At 35.9% G+C, this 14,870-nt stretch overlaps 2 protein-coding genes across 2 annotated transcripts in view; one reads left to right on the top strand and one right to left on the bottom strand.

Annotated features, from left to right (window-relative positions):
- LOC135071830 (protein sidekick) overlaps window positions 1–11,370 on the bottom strand; it is a 43,675-nt gene extending 32,305 nt beyond the window's left edge. The window contains exon 1 of the mRNA XM_063965656.1: window positions 10,843–11,370. Within this exon, the coding sequence (XP_063821726.1) occupies window positions 10,843–10,957 (115 nt within the window). The 5' untranslated portion in view covers window positions 10,958–11,370. The remainder of the gene's footprint in view (window positions 1–10,842) is intronic.
- A 387-nt stretch (window positions 11,371–11,757) lies between these two features.
- On the top strand, window positions 11,758–13,421 carry LOC135071828 (small ribosomal subunit protein uS8A). The gene is made up of 3 exons (XM_063965655.1): window positions 11,758–11,868; window positions 12,089–12,386; window positions 13,302–13,421. The coding sequence occupies exons 2-3, from the start codon at window positions 12,091–12,093 to the stop codon at window positions 13,393–13,395; spliced, it is 390 nt and encodes a 129-aa protein (XP_063821725.1). The 5' UTR covers window positions 11,758–11,868; window positions 12,089–12,090; the 3' UTR covers window positions 13,396–13,421.
- Window positions 13,422–14,870: the final 1,449 nt, after the last annotated feature.

The raw sequence follows: 14,870 nt of genomic DNA, 5'->3' as shown, positions 1-14,870 counted from the left end.
TCACGTTGGATTGAGCCCTTTCACGGTGTAAGAAGATAGAGCCGTTTAGACGATAGAGACATGCTTGAATGTGAATATTTTATCACAAAACTAGAGTAGAAAAGAATATCATCAGTTGTAGAGCTTACTTTTAAAATGTATACTAAGAGAGGACTGTTTGTTCGTTAGTTGCTATCCAAAGCAGACACAAGCTCTGATTGTTTATTGTATTAAAATGCATCTGGGAATCATCGTGGTCAGTCGAACTCGATTCTACTCGTACCTTTGAGATGGAAATTCTATCCGTTAAAATTAGTTGACCATTAGCATTCTTAAATTCTTAATACACTGTTAAAATATTATACAACCCGTATTTCATAATAGATTAGATTTTAATGACGAGATAATTTTGTGATAGTATAAAGTTGGAAGCAAACAGCATAAAAAGTTGTTTGTGAATGATTCTTTTCAGAATATGGGTCAGTAAAAGGTATCTTCAATCAATATTTAATTTTATATTCTGTACAAAGTGATAAGATAGATAAGCCACGCTACGTACTCTTGTCGCGGCACACTTTTTAAAATAAACAAAATGTTTTGATGCTTCAGTTAGATACCTACTTATTTTACAAACGTATTTTAGGTTTAATATTTTCGCAAAGTAGGACCCGGTCCTGGAAGCAGAGTTGAATATTTCGTGCGCTTGAATGAGAACAAACAGACTTATTGGCAGGTCAGCACATACGGGCATCGGACGTCGACCGCTTGTTGAACTTTATGCACTGGGTTCGCTTTGCACCACGTAAGCCGATTGAGGTAAAACAAAGGGAATGGACAAAAATATATGAGTGCCTACGATTATAAAGCATTAATTACTGCGGCGTTATACCCAAACAATCAATAGCCAGTTTCATTGATACGTAACGTAACACAACACAAAAAAGCTTTCAGGCTTTAATGTTTGCGATGTCCTTTGTGTATCCCAGTCATATTTCAGTCAACTGGCCGCAGGGCTCCACGACACGACCATGGGTAAAAATAGAAGTTAATCGATCCTTTTATTCGTGTCAGCTGTTCGCAACCTCATCAGGAGCGAGCCGCTCAACAGGAACTCCACTCGGAGCGATTCAATGCAAAAGTACAACATTGCTGTTGTATGCTGCATTGTTTTCTTCCTTTGTATAGTACCTATGTAATATGAATGCGTTGTACTTCTGTTCAAATGAACGACCTACAGACCAGTCAATGTAATAAGTTGAATTATGGACATTATGATAGTTTTCGAGTAATTAATAATACCTATAAGGTATTATGTACTTTATAGTGATTGATGATATGACCCGATTTCACAAAAGCCCAATTCCTAGTGAAACATGATGGTATTTTTTCAGCGCAAAAAGATTTTTATGCATGTGCTTGGTAAATGCATTTGGAATAGTTAAATAGCATTAATATATTTAATGCAACAAAACTTGTCTTAAATCAATATTAAATAACACTTGCCAAGTGCGTGACGGACTGACGGAAGTTCGGAACACGCGCATTTGAAGGGTTCAGCTTTTATGTAAATTCAGCTTTTACTTTTTATAGCAAAGTACTATGAGACTGCGAAAAAATATATAAATAACAGTAACTTAAAAAATAAAAACAAATTGTGTTCCAAACATTAATACTGTAACAAATCGACCATAACTAGTGACAGCCAGAATCAGTTGATTTTAATTAATTGTGCGAGTTTATCGAGAAAGCAAGCTGACTAATGTTGTTTCATACACGGGTGTTGAGTGTGTTCTTGACGCGTACAAAACAACAAGTGAGTTAGAGAAAATTTGAGGGAAACGCGAAATTTTAACGGAGTTAAACTTAAAACTGTTATTGAACCGTTTGTAATTTATAGTCGATTAAGCAGCACACGCCCGTGGCGTTCACCCGAAACGGCTGTCATAAAATCTTGAAACACTCCACACGCACGCTCAACCTTCCTCACTCCAAGGCACACGTAAATTACTTATAAGGGAAGTCAAATAACTCCAGAGTTCGCTAATAACCAAAATTAGATAGCACACTTTTTAGCGCTGTTCTATGTGGGTTACACACTGTTGAAAAGTGTGTTTTATAGAACATACACGTAATAACCCTCCTTCTGGCGCAGTCGGGTAAAAGCTATACCTATAATAGTGGTGTTCGAATATTATAATTTTCTATAACTGCCATAATAACTCACATCGGTGTTTTAATTATTGAACATTTATTTTCATTTAGACAATATTAATTTATTGATGCTTTCAATTTCGACAGCTTTAGGCAATGAAGGTAATGTACAAAACGCTTTAACATTTATGTAATCTTTTTTATTGCACTGAGTAACTTTACAGGATAATTTAGGACCTAATAAAAAAATTACTTGCGGAATAGAGTTGCATACAATTTAAGCTATGTTTTGGACATAATGTATGTTTCACTGATGCTGTAGATTTATTTGTAACCACAGCACGTGCATTGAGGGCATCTACACAATCACGATCGGGTTGGGTCACTTGAATAATTAAGAAGGGTCGTGGGGTTAGTGTCACACCCCGGCATGTCATCTCGGTTTTGGAGACCTGACACTCCGACAATGTAACAACAACCATCGTAACATCGGATCCATCCTCAATTCGTAGCCCAAGTATCGTAAGTAAATAATAAATTCGTTCTTTTCCCATGTCAAATAGAAATAAGTTTAAATCGTGAATTCTCGTGAAAGAAGTCTCTTGTATTTGATAAATTGGTAAAAATATTATCGGACATTTTTATGGTGTGACTAGCTATCCGCCCGCGGCTTCGCTTCGGCTGGAATTTTGTCTGTCACAAAAAAACCTTATCGCGCGCTTCCCTGTTTCAAAAACCGGGATAAAAACTATCCTATGTCCTTTACCGAGACTCAAACTATCTCTATACCAAATTTGATCAAAATCGGTTTAGTGGTTTAAGCGTGAAAGCGAGACAGACAGACTTACTTTCGCATTTATAATATTAGTAGCGTTCCTGTTTCAAAAACCGGGATAAAAACTATCCTATGTCCTTTCCCGGGACTCAAACTATTTCTATACCAAATTTGATCAAAATCGGTTCAGTGGTTTATGCGTGAAAGCGAGACAGACAGACAGACAGTTACTTTCGCATTATTAAAATTCGTAAATGGAAAAAATATGCATTTTGGAACATAAATCCTTTAACCAAACTAGAGATGAGACGTATTTACTAGAACAGATCCACACACTAGGTATTTTACAATACTAGGCGGCACCTATTCCAATTTTTTAAATACTTGATCCACCTAGTATTTTATAAATTACACGATTTCCGACCCTATCGTCAAAGTAATAGAGGTTATTATTGCGTAATCCGTAGTCGTATATTACGCGCACCGAGTATTTCTCGCCAAGCTTATGTGCGAACGTAGAGATTCACTCCGTTTCTGTCTGACCAAACAAATTTGAGCGCGACGAAGCAAACGAACACAAACGTAGTCAAACCACATTCATGTAAGTTCATGTAAAAAAGAAAAAAAATTGTAAATATTTTTATGAAATTGATATCTTTTATATACGCCAACTTTTAAGTTGACAGTTCTAAGCCTGTTGAAGTATGAAGGGAGGAATTATTGTTCAATTTCAAATTGCATTATTCATACTACGGTTGTATCTTTTAAAGAAAATTGTATTTTAAAGTCATATTACTTGGATTAGTCCGCACTAGTCGCGTCAAGTATGCTAAATTACTACGTACTAGGTGGAATAGGTATTTGGATCGAGTATTAATAAATACTAGGAATAGGTGCACCTAGTATCAAATTTACCTAGTATAACCCATCTCTAAACCAAACTAATTTATTGGGTGTAAGGAGCCTATGGAATTAGAAAAAGAGTTAGTAACTCTCTTATGATTATTTTCAGGTTTTAGTTATCACTGTTTACTGTTTTTGTAATAATTAAATATACCAGGCAGCTTCTCGAAGAATAACTGTAGTAAGATTGTGAAACTTGTCCCTATTTGGAGGGCCGTGTAGAGCCAGTGCGGCTGTAATCATCATTATTATCAAACTTTTCTCCGGGTCAACTAATGACAAGGCGTAAATAGGTTACAGTGATTTAGAGAAGTTTAATAACTTTTTATGAATCAATTTAATTAAATGTTTTCAAATAACGCGAAGTTATTTATAATACGAAAAATAGCTTTCTTAGTAACTTATTATTTAGTTTATTTCAGGTTCATATGATACGAATTCTTTCGTTATACACATTATACGAGTCGTTTCATGAGTTTTATTTCCAAGACAGGCAGCCTGGCTCTAAAGTCTGAGAATGTTTACCGCCGCGGAAGCCTCTAGTTGCTTGTTTTGCAGTGAAAAGTTTCCACCATCCTGAAAGAGGCATCTTTTTTAGATACCTGTGTGGTGTATGAATGTTTTAGGTAAATATCCCATGCTTCGTATCTTTTACAAGATGTGCCTTACGTGTGTGTTAAGCCACCACAATACATAAAGAATAAAGTGCCTATAGATTTTAAATGAAACTCAATGTTATTTTAGATCACCTCAAAAACCTAGGTTTTAAATAAAATGTTTACAATTGATGTGGTCAAGTATTATTATCGATCTAATCTGTTTTTTTTTAATAATCTAAATCATAAGTAAATAGGCGTCGAAAACCAGAGGTATTAATTAAATATCATTATAAGACATTTCGGCACCGATCTCATGAAGGTATTTTAAAGAGCACGATGACGACAAGTTGATAGAAATGCACAATATTGTAAAACAAAGGAGACAAGGTAAATGTACTAGTGAAGTCGCTGCACTTTTGCAGCGTGCGTGCTTCTGAATGCATTTCTGTTAAAACCGCTTGTCTCACGTGCTTACAGGCTGTGAAGAGTTGTTCACTCACAAAGTAGGCTCGGGGAGTATCGAGTCACCTTAAGTATGAAAATATTATGCCGTCGCTGTGCTCAGTGTTTTCTGCATAATTGACGAAAGTTGACTAGGTACCTGCCTTCGTATGCACAAGCAAATTACGAGTTCTGACGTTAATTCATCATTGAATATTTTAGTACCACTTTAAGTTAGCGAAGTTCGTTAAAGTCCTTGATTGAGTTGTTTTCCAGCCAAAAGTATCTTGCACTTTCAAAACCAGTCATTTTGAAGTAAGAAATTAATAATTATGAAAAACTAGCTGACCCGGCGAACTTTGTTCCGCCTTAATGGCAATAAATAAGCAGACTTTTTTTATTTCGAACGGGATAAAAAGTATCCTATGTCCTTCTCCTGGCTCTAAACTACCTCCCTGAAATTTTCAGCTAAATCGGTTCAGCCGTTCTTGAGTTATAAGTGGAGTAACTAACACGACTTTCTTTTATATATTAGATGAGTTAAAAGTACGTCAGATAAATCATACACATTCAGACACATTGATGTTAATACCTATTTGTCTTTCTGTTTTTTTTGCTAGTACAAAACTACAAAATTTCAGAAGCTGTCTAGGCATAAAATATGTATTATTTATGTAGGCTGTAAAATATGTATTATTTATGTGGACTGTCCAGTTTATACGTATGACACTAGTTTTTGGCAGCGGCTTCGCCCATGTCTTTCTATTGGCAAAATAATTTTCCCGACACCCTCACAAACTCTACCTCTTTATAAAAGTTTCCTGCTGTCGACCTTTATGATGTCGTCGGTCCACCTTGTGGGTGGACATCCCACTCTGCGTTTCCCGGTACGCGGCCTCCACTCCAGAAGCTTGCTGCCCCATCGACCGTCAGTTCTGTTCTGCGTATTATATGCCCTGTCCATTGCCACTTCAGCTTGCTAATCCGTCGGGTTATGTCAGCGACTTTAGTTTAGATCTCCTCATTTCTGATTCGACCTCGTAAAGAAACACCGAGCATAGCCCTCTCCATATCACGCTGTGCAACTTTGAGCTTCTGTATAACGCCTATAGTGAGAGGCCACGTTTTCGAACCGGTCATCACTGGTAACACACATTGGTTGTAGACTTTAGTCTTCAGGCACTGAGGTATTTTGGACGAAAAGATGTTGCGTAGTTTCCCGAACGCTGCCCAGCCGAGTTGGATTCGAGGATTGACCGCTTTCTCGAAATTGGACCTACCTAGCTGAATCGTTTGTCTGTCAACAATCTCGAGAATTGAGCTCCCAACCGAAACTTAACTTTATAAAATTAGTAGAGATTATTACGAGTAGGTATACCAGAGGCACTAGAGCATGTTCAACTACCTAAGTAATTTTCTCAACTTTTCGGGTACGAGAAAAATGATTTCGTGTCAGTCTAGGTTTTACGAACCTTCCGTGTGCAGAGTACCCACCCGTAACTCACAATTGAGTAGGCCGGGGGCTGTCGAGGCATTATCTCGGACCACGATGAAGGGGACCTCTTGAAAAACGCTCACAAGTGGGGGCTGGCAGGGCGTTTGCCTGGGCCCATTCTTTGGAGAGCCGCTCCCGGTACTTTTCTGATCAGCAGAGCTGACTGAGTGGCGGCATAGAGCAGAACCAGCTACCAGCTAACCAGCGAGTCATAACCTGAGACGGAGCCGTGGACGAATGTCCAAGTTAGGACAGTAACTCGCGGTTCCGTTTCATTGGGCTCCGGTGGACACCCACCATCGAGTTTTAGGGGAGAGTCCCACATTAAACCCACTGATCGTCCCCTTCGGCCATGCGCGAAGAATTTCCTGACGAGACTATAGCTCTTGTCACGGCTCTTGTCTAGTACCTATCTACGAAGATGTAGGATATGGAAAAATGCAGTTTTTGTTGGTTGATGCTCAGGTATATTCAACAGTTTGTACTACTTTTACAGGCACATGTAAGACTTGCATGTCAGATAAGAATAATGATAAAAGGGGTATAATCATCACTGTCCTTACACTTTCATCAAAAGTATTTCACAGATGTAGTTTATAGCTAGATGATAAAAGAAGTATTTTGTTTAGGATAAATTTAAGAACTATGAAACTCCTATGAATGAAACCTTTGTATCGATTTCTGTTAGAAATGAGGGTTGAAACTTGGTTGAAACAACCATCAATTTAACGAAATTTCTATCCTGTGACATTGGTCTAGTGAAGGGTTGCCATAAGTGTGGGGACTCAGACGGGGACATTTAAAGAAAAACTATTAAAGGTAGAAAAAAGGAGCTTTTATTACAACAATAGGTATTAATCAACATTAACCAAAGTATTAAGTATCTGTCAACATTTTTTAATTAGCACACGTTCCCCCTTAGTCTTACTAATAATGGTTGTATAGCGGTGGTATAGCTATACAATCTTTTGACCTTATCTGTCATTGTGACATTTGAATTTGACAGATAAGGACAAAACATTGTATAGCACTGTTGATGTAAATTCGTGAAACGTGAACGGACAAGACTAAGTGTCAGCGCTTACGTCGTTCTATCAACGTACCATTAGCCTCATTAGCCTAGCTAGTTAGTCGCGTTTATTTCTACGTAGGTATATTACTGTTTACCAAGTCCAGCCCTCTATTAAATAACTATGATTTTACTACTAAACGGGGACAAATTGCTTATCGGCCGGGACGCCAGGACACTATGCTTCAAACGGGGACATGTCCCGGCGTACGGGGACGTATGGCAACCCTAGTAGTCCCATTCGTTCGTTTCATCCAAATGACGTTCTGGACAAATCTCAAACTCATTTCAGATCATTTCAAATGGTGTTCAGGTTCTTTAGAGGCTGGTTAACAGAAGGACAAGCACTGATGCTCACAACTGCTGTAATAGGAATCTAAGAGCAACTCCAACCACATTCCTAAATAAGGGTAGATCAAATTATTGTATTAGAATCGCGACTTAACATTCGATTTTTAGCGCGGGCTCTAACTTGCCGACTGGATCGAAAGCGTTATTATAGTAGACTACGCTAGGGCTGGCATAGGGCAATAGGCGTAGGCGTGGGGGCGCCCTCGCCGGCATTGCACAGGCCACCACCACCGTCGGACGGGAACAGCTGTGTGCTCCTAGCTGCTCCCGTCGCCCCCCGTCCTGGGAGGCCTGTAGGGCCTAGGGAGGCACTGTGGTAGTGAAGGCTTTGTCCGGAATCCCACAGTTCCTTCAAACTTAAGGCGAATGACGGAGCACCGGGGTCTTTTTAGTGGGTATGCCTTAGTCCTTCTGACTTGGTGAGGCCCACATAACCTACCCTGTCTCCGCAGGGTAGGTATGCAATTCAATGCATGTTTTCCCCGAAAAAAAAAAGGCAATAGGCCCCCACCCTCTATACTTTTGATTGATGAATTTACTCTAGTCTTGGCCAGGCAAGCAAGACTGAATGGAGTTAAAAGGCAGTTTTTATGAAGTAGGCTCAGCTCTCAACTTTTCTGAAGTTTTAGTAAGAATAAGAATTTATTTATTATTTATTTATAATATTTTAATTTATTTAATTTTCATACTAAACATCACTTTATAACAGTGTTCAACTAGGGAGTAACTTTTTATTAATAAGGGGGTCAATGTTTTAACATAAAATTTTAATTATATTACAAATCAAGAAAACCTGAAATAGTATGATAACTCAGTGATGATTTTGATATTTCATCAATGATGTGAAATGTGGTTGATGGCTGATGTTGAATTTTTCGAGCATATTCAGTGATGTGCCTTGAAGAAAGCCTTGACCAGATATGAATTGATGATGATGATGGTTGTTTATTTGTTTGTTATACATTCAAAGTAAATTAAAGGAAAACACTAAGGAGTTTTGATATTACCGACAGTAAAATACTTAGCTGGTAGAACCCTATACGGTCGCAAGACCATGGTAACAATTTATTTCTATTGTTTATTGATTAGCTGATACTCAAAGGGATAAATAATATGAACGAACAAGCACAAAATTATTAGGGCATACTTTTTCTAGTAGATAAACTAAATAAAATTGATGGAATACAAACAAAGATAATAAGAAATGAATGTTTTAAGACAAACTGAATAGATATCGCACACCTAGATCTAAACTGAGACAACTCAAAAATTGTCAATTTTGACTTATACTTGTATTCAAATACTCGGTTATCATACGCATCTTTCCAACATAACAGGTTTAATAAAGCCTTAATCCATTTTCCGCTAGATGGCGATAACTTACTTTTGTTGAATCAACGCTTGTCAACCCCTTCCACCTAAACAAGCGTTTTGTCAGTTGACCTTCGCTAGTATCAGAGAGTGCACGTATTAAAATAAACGAAAACGCGGATATTTAGATTTGTTACAGTGAAGCAGAAAATATATAATGAGTTAATTTGAGTAGTAACAGTATTGATGAATTGTTCTGCAATAGTTAACCAAAACATTTTGACTTGTTCCAGTTTTGTTTGATAAAGCAATTTATATTTTGTTACTATTTTGAGTTGAGTTGGTTTTGATGAATCAACTTGTGAATTTCTAGTTGGCGTAGTTTTGTTGGAACAAATTTCATTTCAATGTTTTTCTATACACAACGTGTAGTTTTGCATATTTCACCTAAAATCAGGTACAGTATGATAATCCCTGTTTCTAAATAGTGTTAGTTTTATTCAAACTATCTCCTGTTTTGTTTGAGAAGAGTGTTTTGAGTTAACTTACTATTGTTGGATAAGCAAAACTTGCAGTGGATATTATTTTTATTTTCCGAAAAAAAATATGCTGGGTCATTTTCTTGTAAATATTTTAAGAGAACAATGTAAAGATAATTAAAAAGCAATGTACAGACGACGGCACTTCAAGTTAAACACTGTAGTAACTTATGTAGTTGTAATACAAGTGTATAGTCTGATATTCTGTTGTCTGCACAAGAGATAAAACCTTCTTTATAATGTAGAAATATAAAATAATGTAGAAAAATGGTCTATAATAAGTAAATAAATTAATAAATAAACATATCGATCGGCAGATGCTAAGAAAAAGTGGCTGAAGAAACTCAAACACCTATCATGTTCACCATGTCATGAAATCTTCATTTATATCTCTTATGCTGATCCAGATCGTGTTCAAAATGAACTGTTTTCTCAAACAATTCCTAAATTGATCATTTAGGATATCGAAACATTCAATGAAAACCACTTTAATAGTGCAGGAAGAGGACTCAGTCACATCTTGAAATTTTAAAATACAGAGGACCAAAGAACGTGGAAGAGATGACATTTGAAAAGTTTTATGACACTAAAATCTTGCAAAAAATGTGGGCAACTAATTTGATTTTAGACGAAAATCGGAATTAAGTTAAATGGCACGATATACAAATTTTAAGAGTGGAAAAGGAGAACTCAAATCTCAAAATGTCCAAAAAAAACTGATTCAAGTCTAAATGTACTTTATTATTTATACAAAGTCATTCTCCTAAAATGTAACAACTAAAAAAACTGCGATTAAAGGTAAAAAGGATAGATTTTTTGACCCATTTTATATACAGGGTCCTTTCACAGCCTATTAATAATCCAAAATAAAACTGAGTTTCATAACTTCCCTAACAAAAAATGTAGTAATACGTTTTTTTCGCCTCCTGAAAAATGCCCTTTTTTGAGTTGTCTCAGTTTAGATCTAGGTGTGCGATATCATAAAATTAAACTTTTTAGTTAGCTTACAAACTTAACTATTGTGTTACATTTTAGCTTTAAACATAACTTATAATAGAAAATAAGAACACAACAGCTAGTAGACAGTGTTGTAGACAATCGAAGAAGGATTAAAGGGTTGTTACAGTATACCAATAGTAAGTTTTCAGACAGACTAATTTACTTTTTGCCTTATATGAAATGAAATTTAGGCCTTTTCTATTAAAAATGCTTACATTTTATAGACTTACCTGTTGTATCTGCTGCATACGATGTAAACTGTAGGATGCATGTCGAAAACATCACAATATACGCCACACAAAGTTTATTTGTATTCATTTTGAACAATCGCTCCATTTCTTCCATGACACGATGGGAATCCACTGCCCAGTTTTAGTGCACTTTGTTTTTTAGTTTTTCGTTAGTAAAATTCTGCAGTACCATTCCCAACTGGTTGCTAGGTTCCATGATTTCACAACAATCAGTTTAGTAGCACCTGTAGGAATACGCGACACACAACCAAACAACTAAATTATGTGAAACGGACAAGGTACCATTTACTTACAAGTTCACTCAACTTTGTATGTATTTTATACAGTATTACAACGCTATAAATCACCGTGTAACTGTAATATACGCACTTTCAATTATATTTACGGTAAGTTAGGCAATATTATTTCAGTTAAAAGTTACATTGCTAAGTTTTTAGAAGCTTCGAAAGTTTGTGGAAACTTCACTCCACAAAACATTTACTTGAAGGACGCGACGAGCGTGCGTACAAGTCAAGCACAATGAAATATTATGTGCCGTTCATTCACTCACATGAACGAATGGAGTGGATTATTCTCCATTCATTCTTTCCGGCTAGTGATGTGATAAAACTCATTCAAATACCGGTTACCGGTTCATTGCGATAGCCACTAAAATTGGTGGACATATTTTTTTATTTTGCTCTACAGAATGAACAAAAACATTTTTTGTTGAATGTTGTCATGTTTTTGTTCATTGTTAAGGCAAAACACGCTCTGAAGATGCGGATTTAAATTACAAGCAGAATCCATACAATACAAAACTGATTTTTACGGTATTCAAATGAAATTATGGTGATCTTTTTACAAGTGATTAAATTTTTAAAGGACGTTTCATTTAGGTCCAATGTCAACATCGATAGTGACATTTAAAAAAAGTAAAAAGTTTTAAGGTTGGCAACATTACATAAATGTCTCTTTTCGACGATCTTGTCATTTTAGATTGTTGAGGCGGGTTTTAAATCCTAGGTAATCGTCGATATTTATATTGTTTTATAGTGAAATGAATTCATTCTGGTAAAGCAATATTGTGTTAATGCTACACTGCGTGTTATTTTAATCGGACTATACATAAATAGAGACTTGTGCCGTGATAACCTTACTATCAATGCAGTGTTTTGATGTTGGACCGTGGTATTAGTTTAGCGATTTAGTTCAAAGTTCTTTACTTTATTCTTTGTTATTTCAGCCATGGTGCGTATGAACGTATTGAGTGATGCGCTGAAGTCTATTCACAATGCTGAGAAGCGCGGCAAACGACAAGTCCTCATCAGGCCCTGCTCGAAAGTTATTGTTAAGTTCTTGACTGTGATGATGAAGCATGGCTACATTGGTGAATTCGAAATTGTTGACGACCACAGAGCCGGCAAGATTGTCGTTAACCTCACAGGAAGATTGAACAAGTGTGGGGTTATTTCACCTCGTTTTGATGTACCCATCAATGACATAGAAAGATGGACTAACCTCCTTCCATCTCGACAGTTCGGGTAAGTCATCATCATCATATTCTTGTTATAAAATTTCATCATAATATGAAGCTTATATGAATAATCTTACTCTACGAAGATTATTCAAGTTGGCCTGTTTCTGCTGTAACTTATATGTTATCAGTGACAGGGAAGGCTTATGAAAAATGAGTTTCAATGGGTAGGGGTACAACCTTTTACTAGTATTGCAATAGACATGTAATACCACTGTTTGTCTCCACACTAGGGTAGTTTACCTTTGTTAATATTATTTTATGACCCAAATCAGATGTTTATGTTTCTACAAAAATGTGCATTGACTTGCATTAAAACACCATGTTTGATGCTACCAAACATACTTAGGTACTTGAACGATGGATGGGCATTTAGTTAAATTTATTAAAAGTTTTGTGAAACAAGTTTTAATAATTCCTTCTACTACTTAGTTTATTAAGGTTTTTAACACATTTAATTTTGATTTGTGTTGAGTGATATACTATGCAGTTTCCATATTACATTAGAATTTTATTGGTTTTCTATGCACAGCCACCGCGGATCACCAATAGTTCTTGTTGGTTGTCATTTGAAGTGTTGTGCTAAAGGAATTTTAAAATTGCACTATTTGATGTCACTTTTATAGTGAACATTGTAAGTGCTTTTTTATACATTTTCTTTGTAATATACAAACATCCTGTATATTTAGGCAGTCTTTACAATTCACTGAAAATATTTATCTGGAAGTCTCAAGTTTTAAAGTTCCTCTTGCTTGTGAACATAATTTAAGATCTCCAAAAACTTCATAATTAAGCATTAATCTTTAAAAAAATATTTGTTTATAACTTGTTCTGATGCCATATAATATATAATATATATATACATATTATGTAATGTAACAAACTTCAATCCATGCTCATAGTTTATTTTATTTGGTTTCAGATATCTCGTGCTTACCACCAGTGGTGGTATCATGGACCATGAAGAAGCCAGAAGGAAACATCTTGGAGGAAAAATTCTAGGCTTCTTTTTCTAAGTTTATTCAATACATTTAAGAATGTATTCTGAAGTTTTATTTTACCTTATCAGCATTATATTAATTTAAATTAAGCAATTTGACACTGACACCTAATGGTGCAAATTTAGGCTGAGTTGCATCACCATTCACCTTAACTTTAACGATAACTTTATCTAACTAACCAGTGTTTTTGTATGGAATTTGACAGACTTGACTTTTGTTACTGGTAAGATGGTGCAACCCAGGATTAATTATCAATTTACTTTAGTTTACTTAGTTATAAATTTTTATAAACTTTTCTTTAACATTTCTATACAAAAAGATTAAATTACATTTGTTTGGTGGCATGGATACAGAAAAAAAATGATTTTCATTAATATACTGCCAGGATGTTGGATCCAGGTGTAAAGGGAAATTGTGTATCTACACTGATCTACACTAATATTATAAAGAGGAAAACTGTTTGTTTGTTTGTTTGGTTGTAATGAATAGGCTCAAAAACTACTGGACTGTTTTTAAAAATTCTTTCACCATTCGAAAGCTACATTATCCACGAGTAACATAGGCTAAATTTTATTTTGGAAAAAAATAGGGTACCGTAAAATATGTAGATAATGTAGTCCACGCGCGCGAAGCCGCGGGCGGAAAGCTGGTAGTTAAATAATTTATTATCTGGAATGCAATGCATCGTTAATATACTATTGATCCAAGCATTGGTCCTATTGATTGAATTGATTTTTGGATTGATTCAAATGAGAAGTAAAAGATAATTTAGACTTGCATTGATGTATATGTTTATTAAACAAAACAGAAAACAAGTATTTTCATTCACACAGTGCCAGCTAGCCCCAAAGTCAGTAACTTCATGCTTGAGTTATGGGTGCTAGCTTAACGGATATACCTCTTATATACTTTTTTAAAAATAAATACATATTAAACATAGTAACGCCCAGAGCCGTCACAGAAATTAAAATTCATCATTTCAATTTCTGCCCGGCCGGAACTCGATCCCGGGACCTCTCGGCGTAGTAGTATGTTTTGAACCACCACACCAAACGGCTAGCAGTTACGGCAAAAATGTGTCTCGTTCTCGTTATAAAGATAGAAATAAAAATATGTATGTACTTCCATATGATACAGTTGACAGCACGTCAACGTAAACACTGTGTATCTTACTTACGTAGTTGCGATTGGGGCGACTTTGCAACTAATATTTATAGTCTGATTTGCTGTCGACTGTATGTACAGTCGACAGCAGTTATGTAGTAGTATGTACTTACTACGTTATGTACCTATGTAAATCTTAGTAGGTATGTACCTACTAAGATTTACATAGGTAATACTTAGCAAGCAGCTTACAGAACTTTACACATTACTAGGTACTGAAAGTGCTAGACACGAACGCCTTACAAGAGAAAATAGCAATTGATTCGATCAGAGTATTTTGCATTCGCATACAAAGTGCAGTGGGTAGAGACACCTGCCGAACGTTC

Source organism: Ostrinia nubilalis, chromosome 5 (assembly GCF_963855985.1).
Source record: "Ostrinia nubilalis chromosome 5, ilOstNubi1.1, whole genome shotgun sequence".
Lineage (NCBI taxonomy): Eukaryota > Metazoa > Arthropoda > Insecta > Lepidoptera > Crambidae > Ostrinia > Ostrinia nubilalis.
Note: the sequence above shows the minus strand (reverse complement) of the source record. Positions and strands in the feature narration are given on the sequence as shown.

Bases quoted from the DNA above. Each gene is read 5' to 3' on its own strand.
- LOC135071828 (XM_063965655.1), top strand. From the start codon at position 12,091: ATGGTGCGTATGAACGTATTGAGTGATGCGCTGAAGTCTATTCACAAT. The intron at 12,387-13,301 runs GTAAGTCATCAT...ATTTGGTTTCAG, and splicing joins CTTCCATCTCGACAGTTCGG to ATATCTCGTGCTTACCACCA.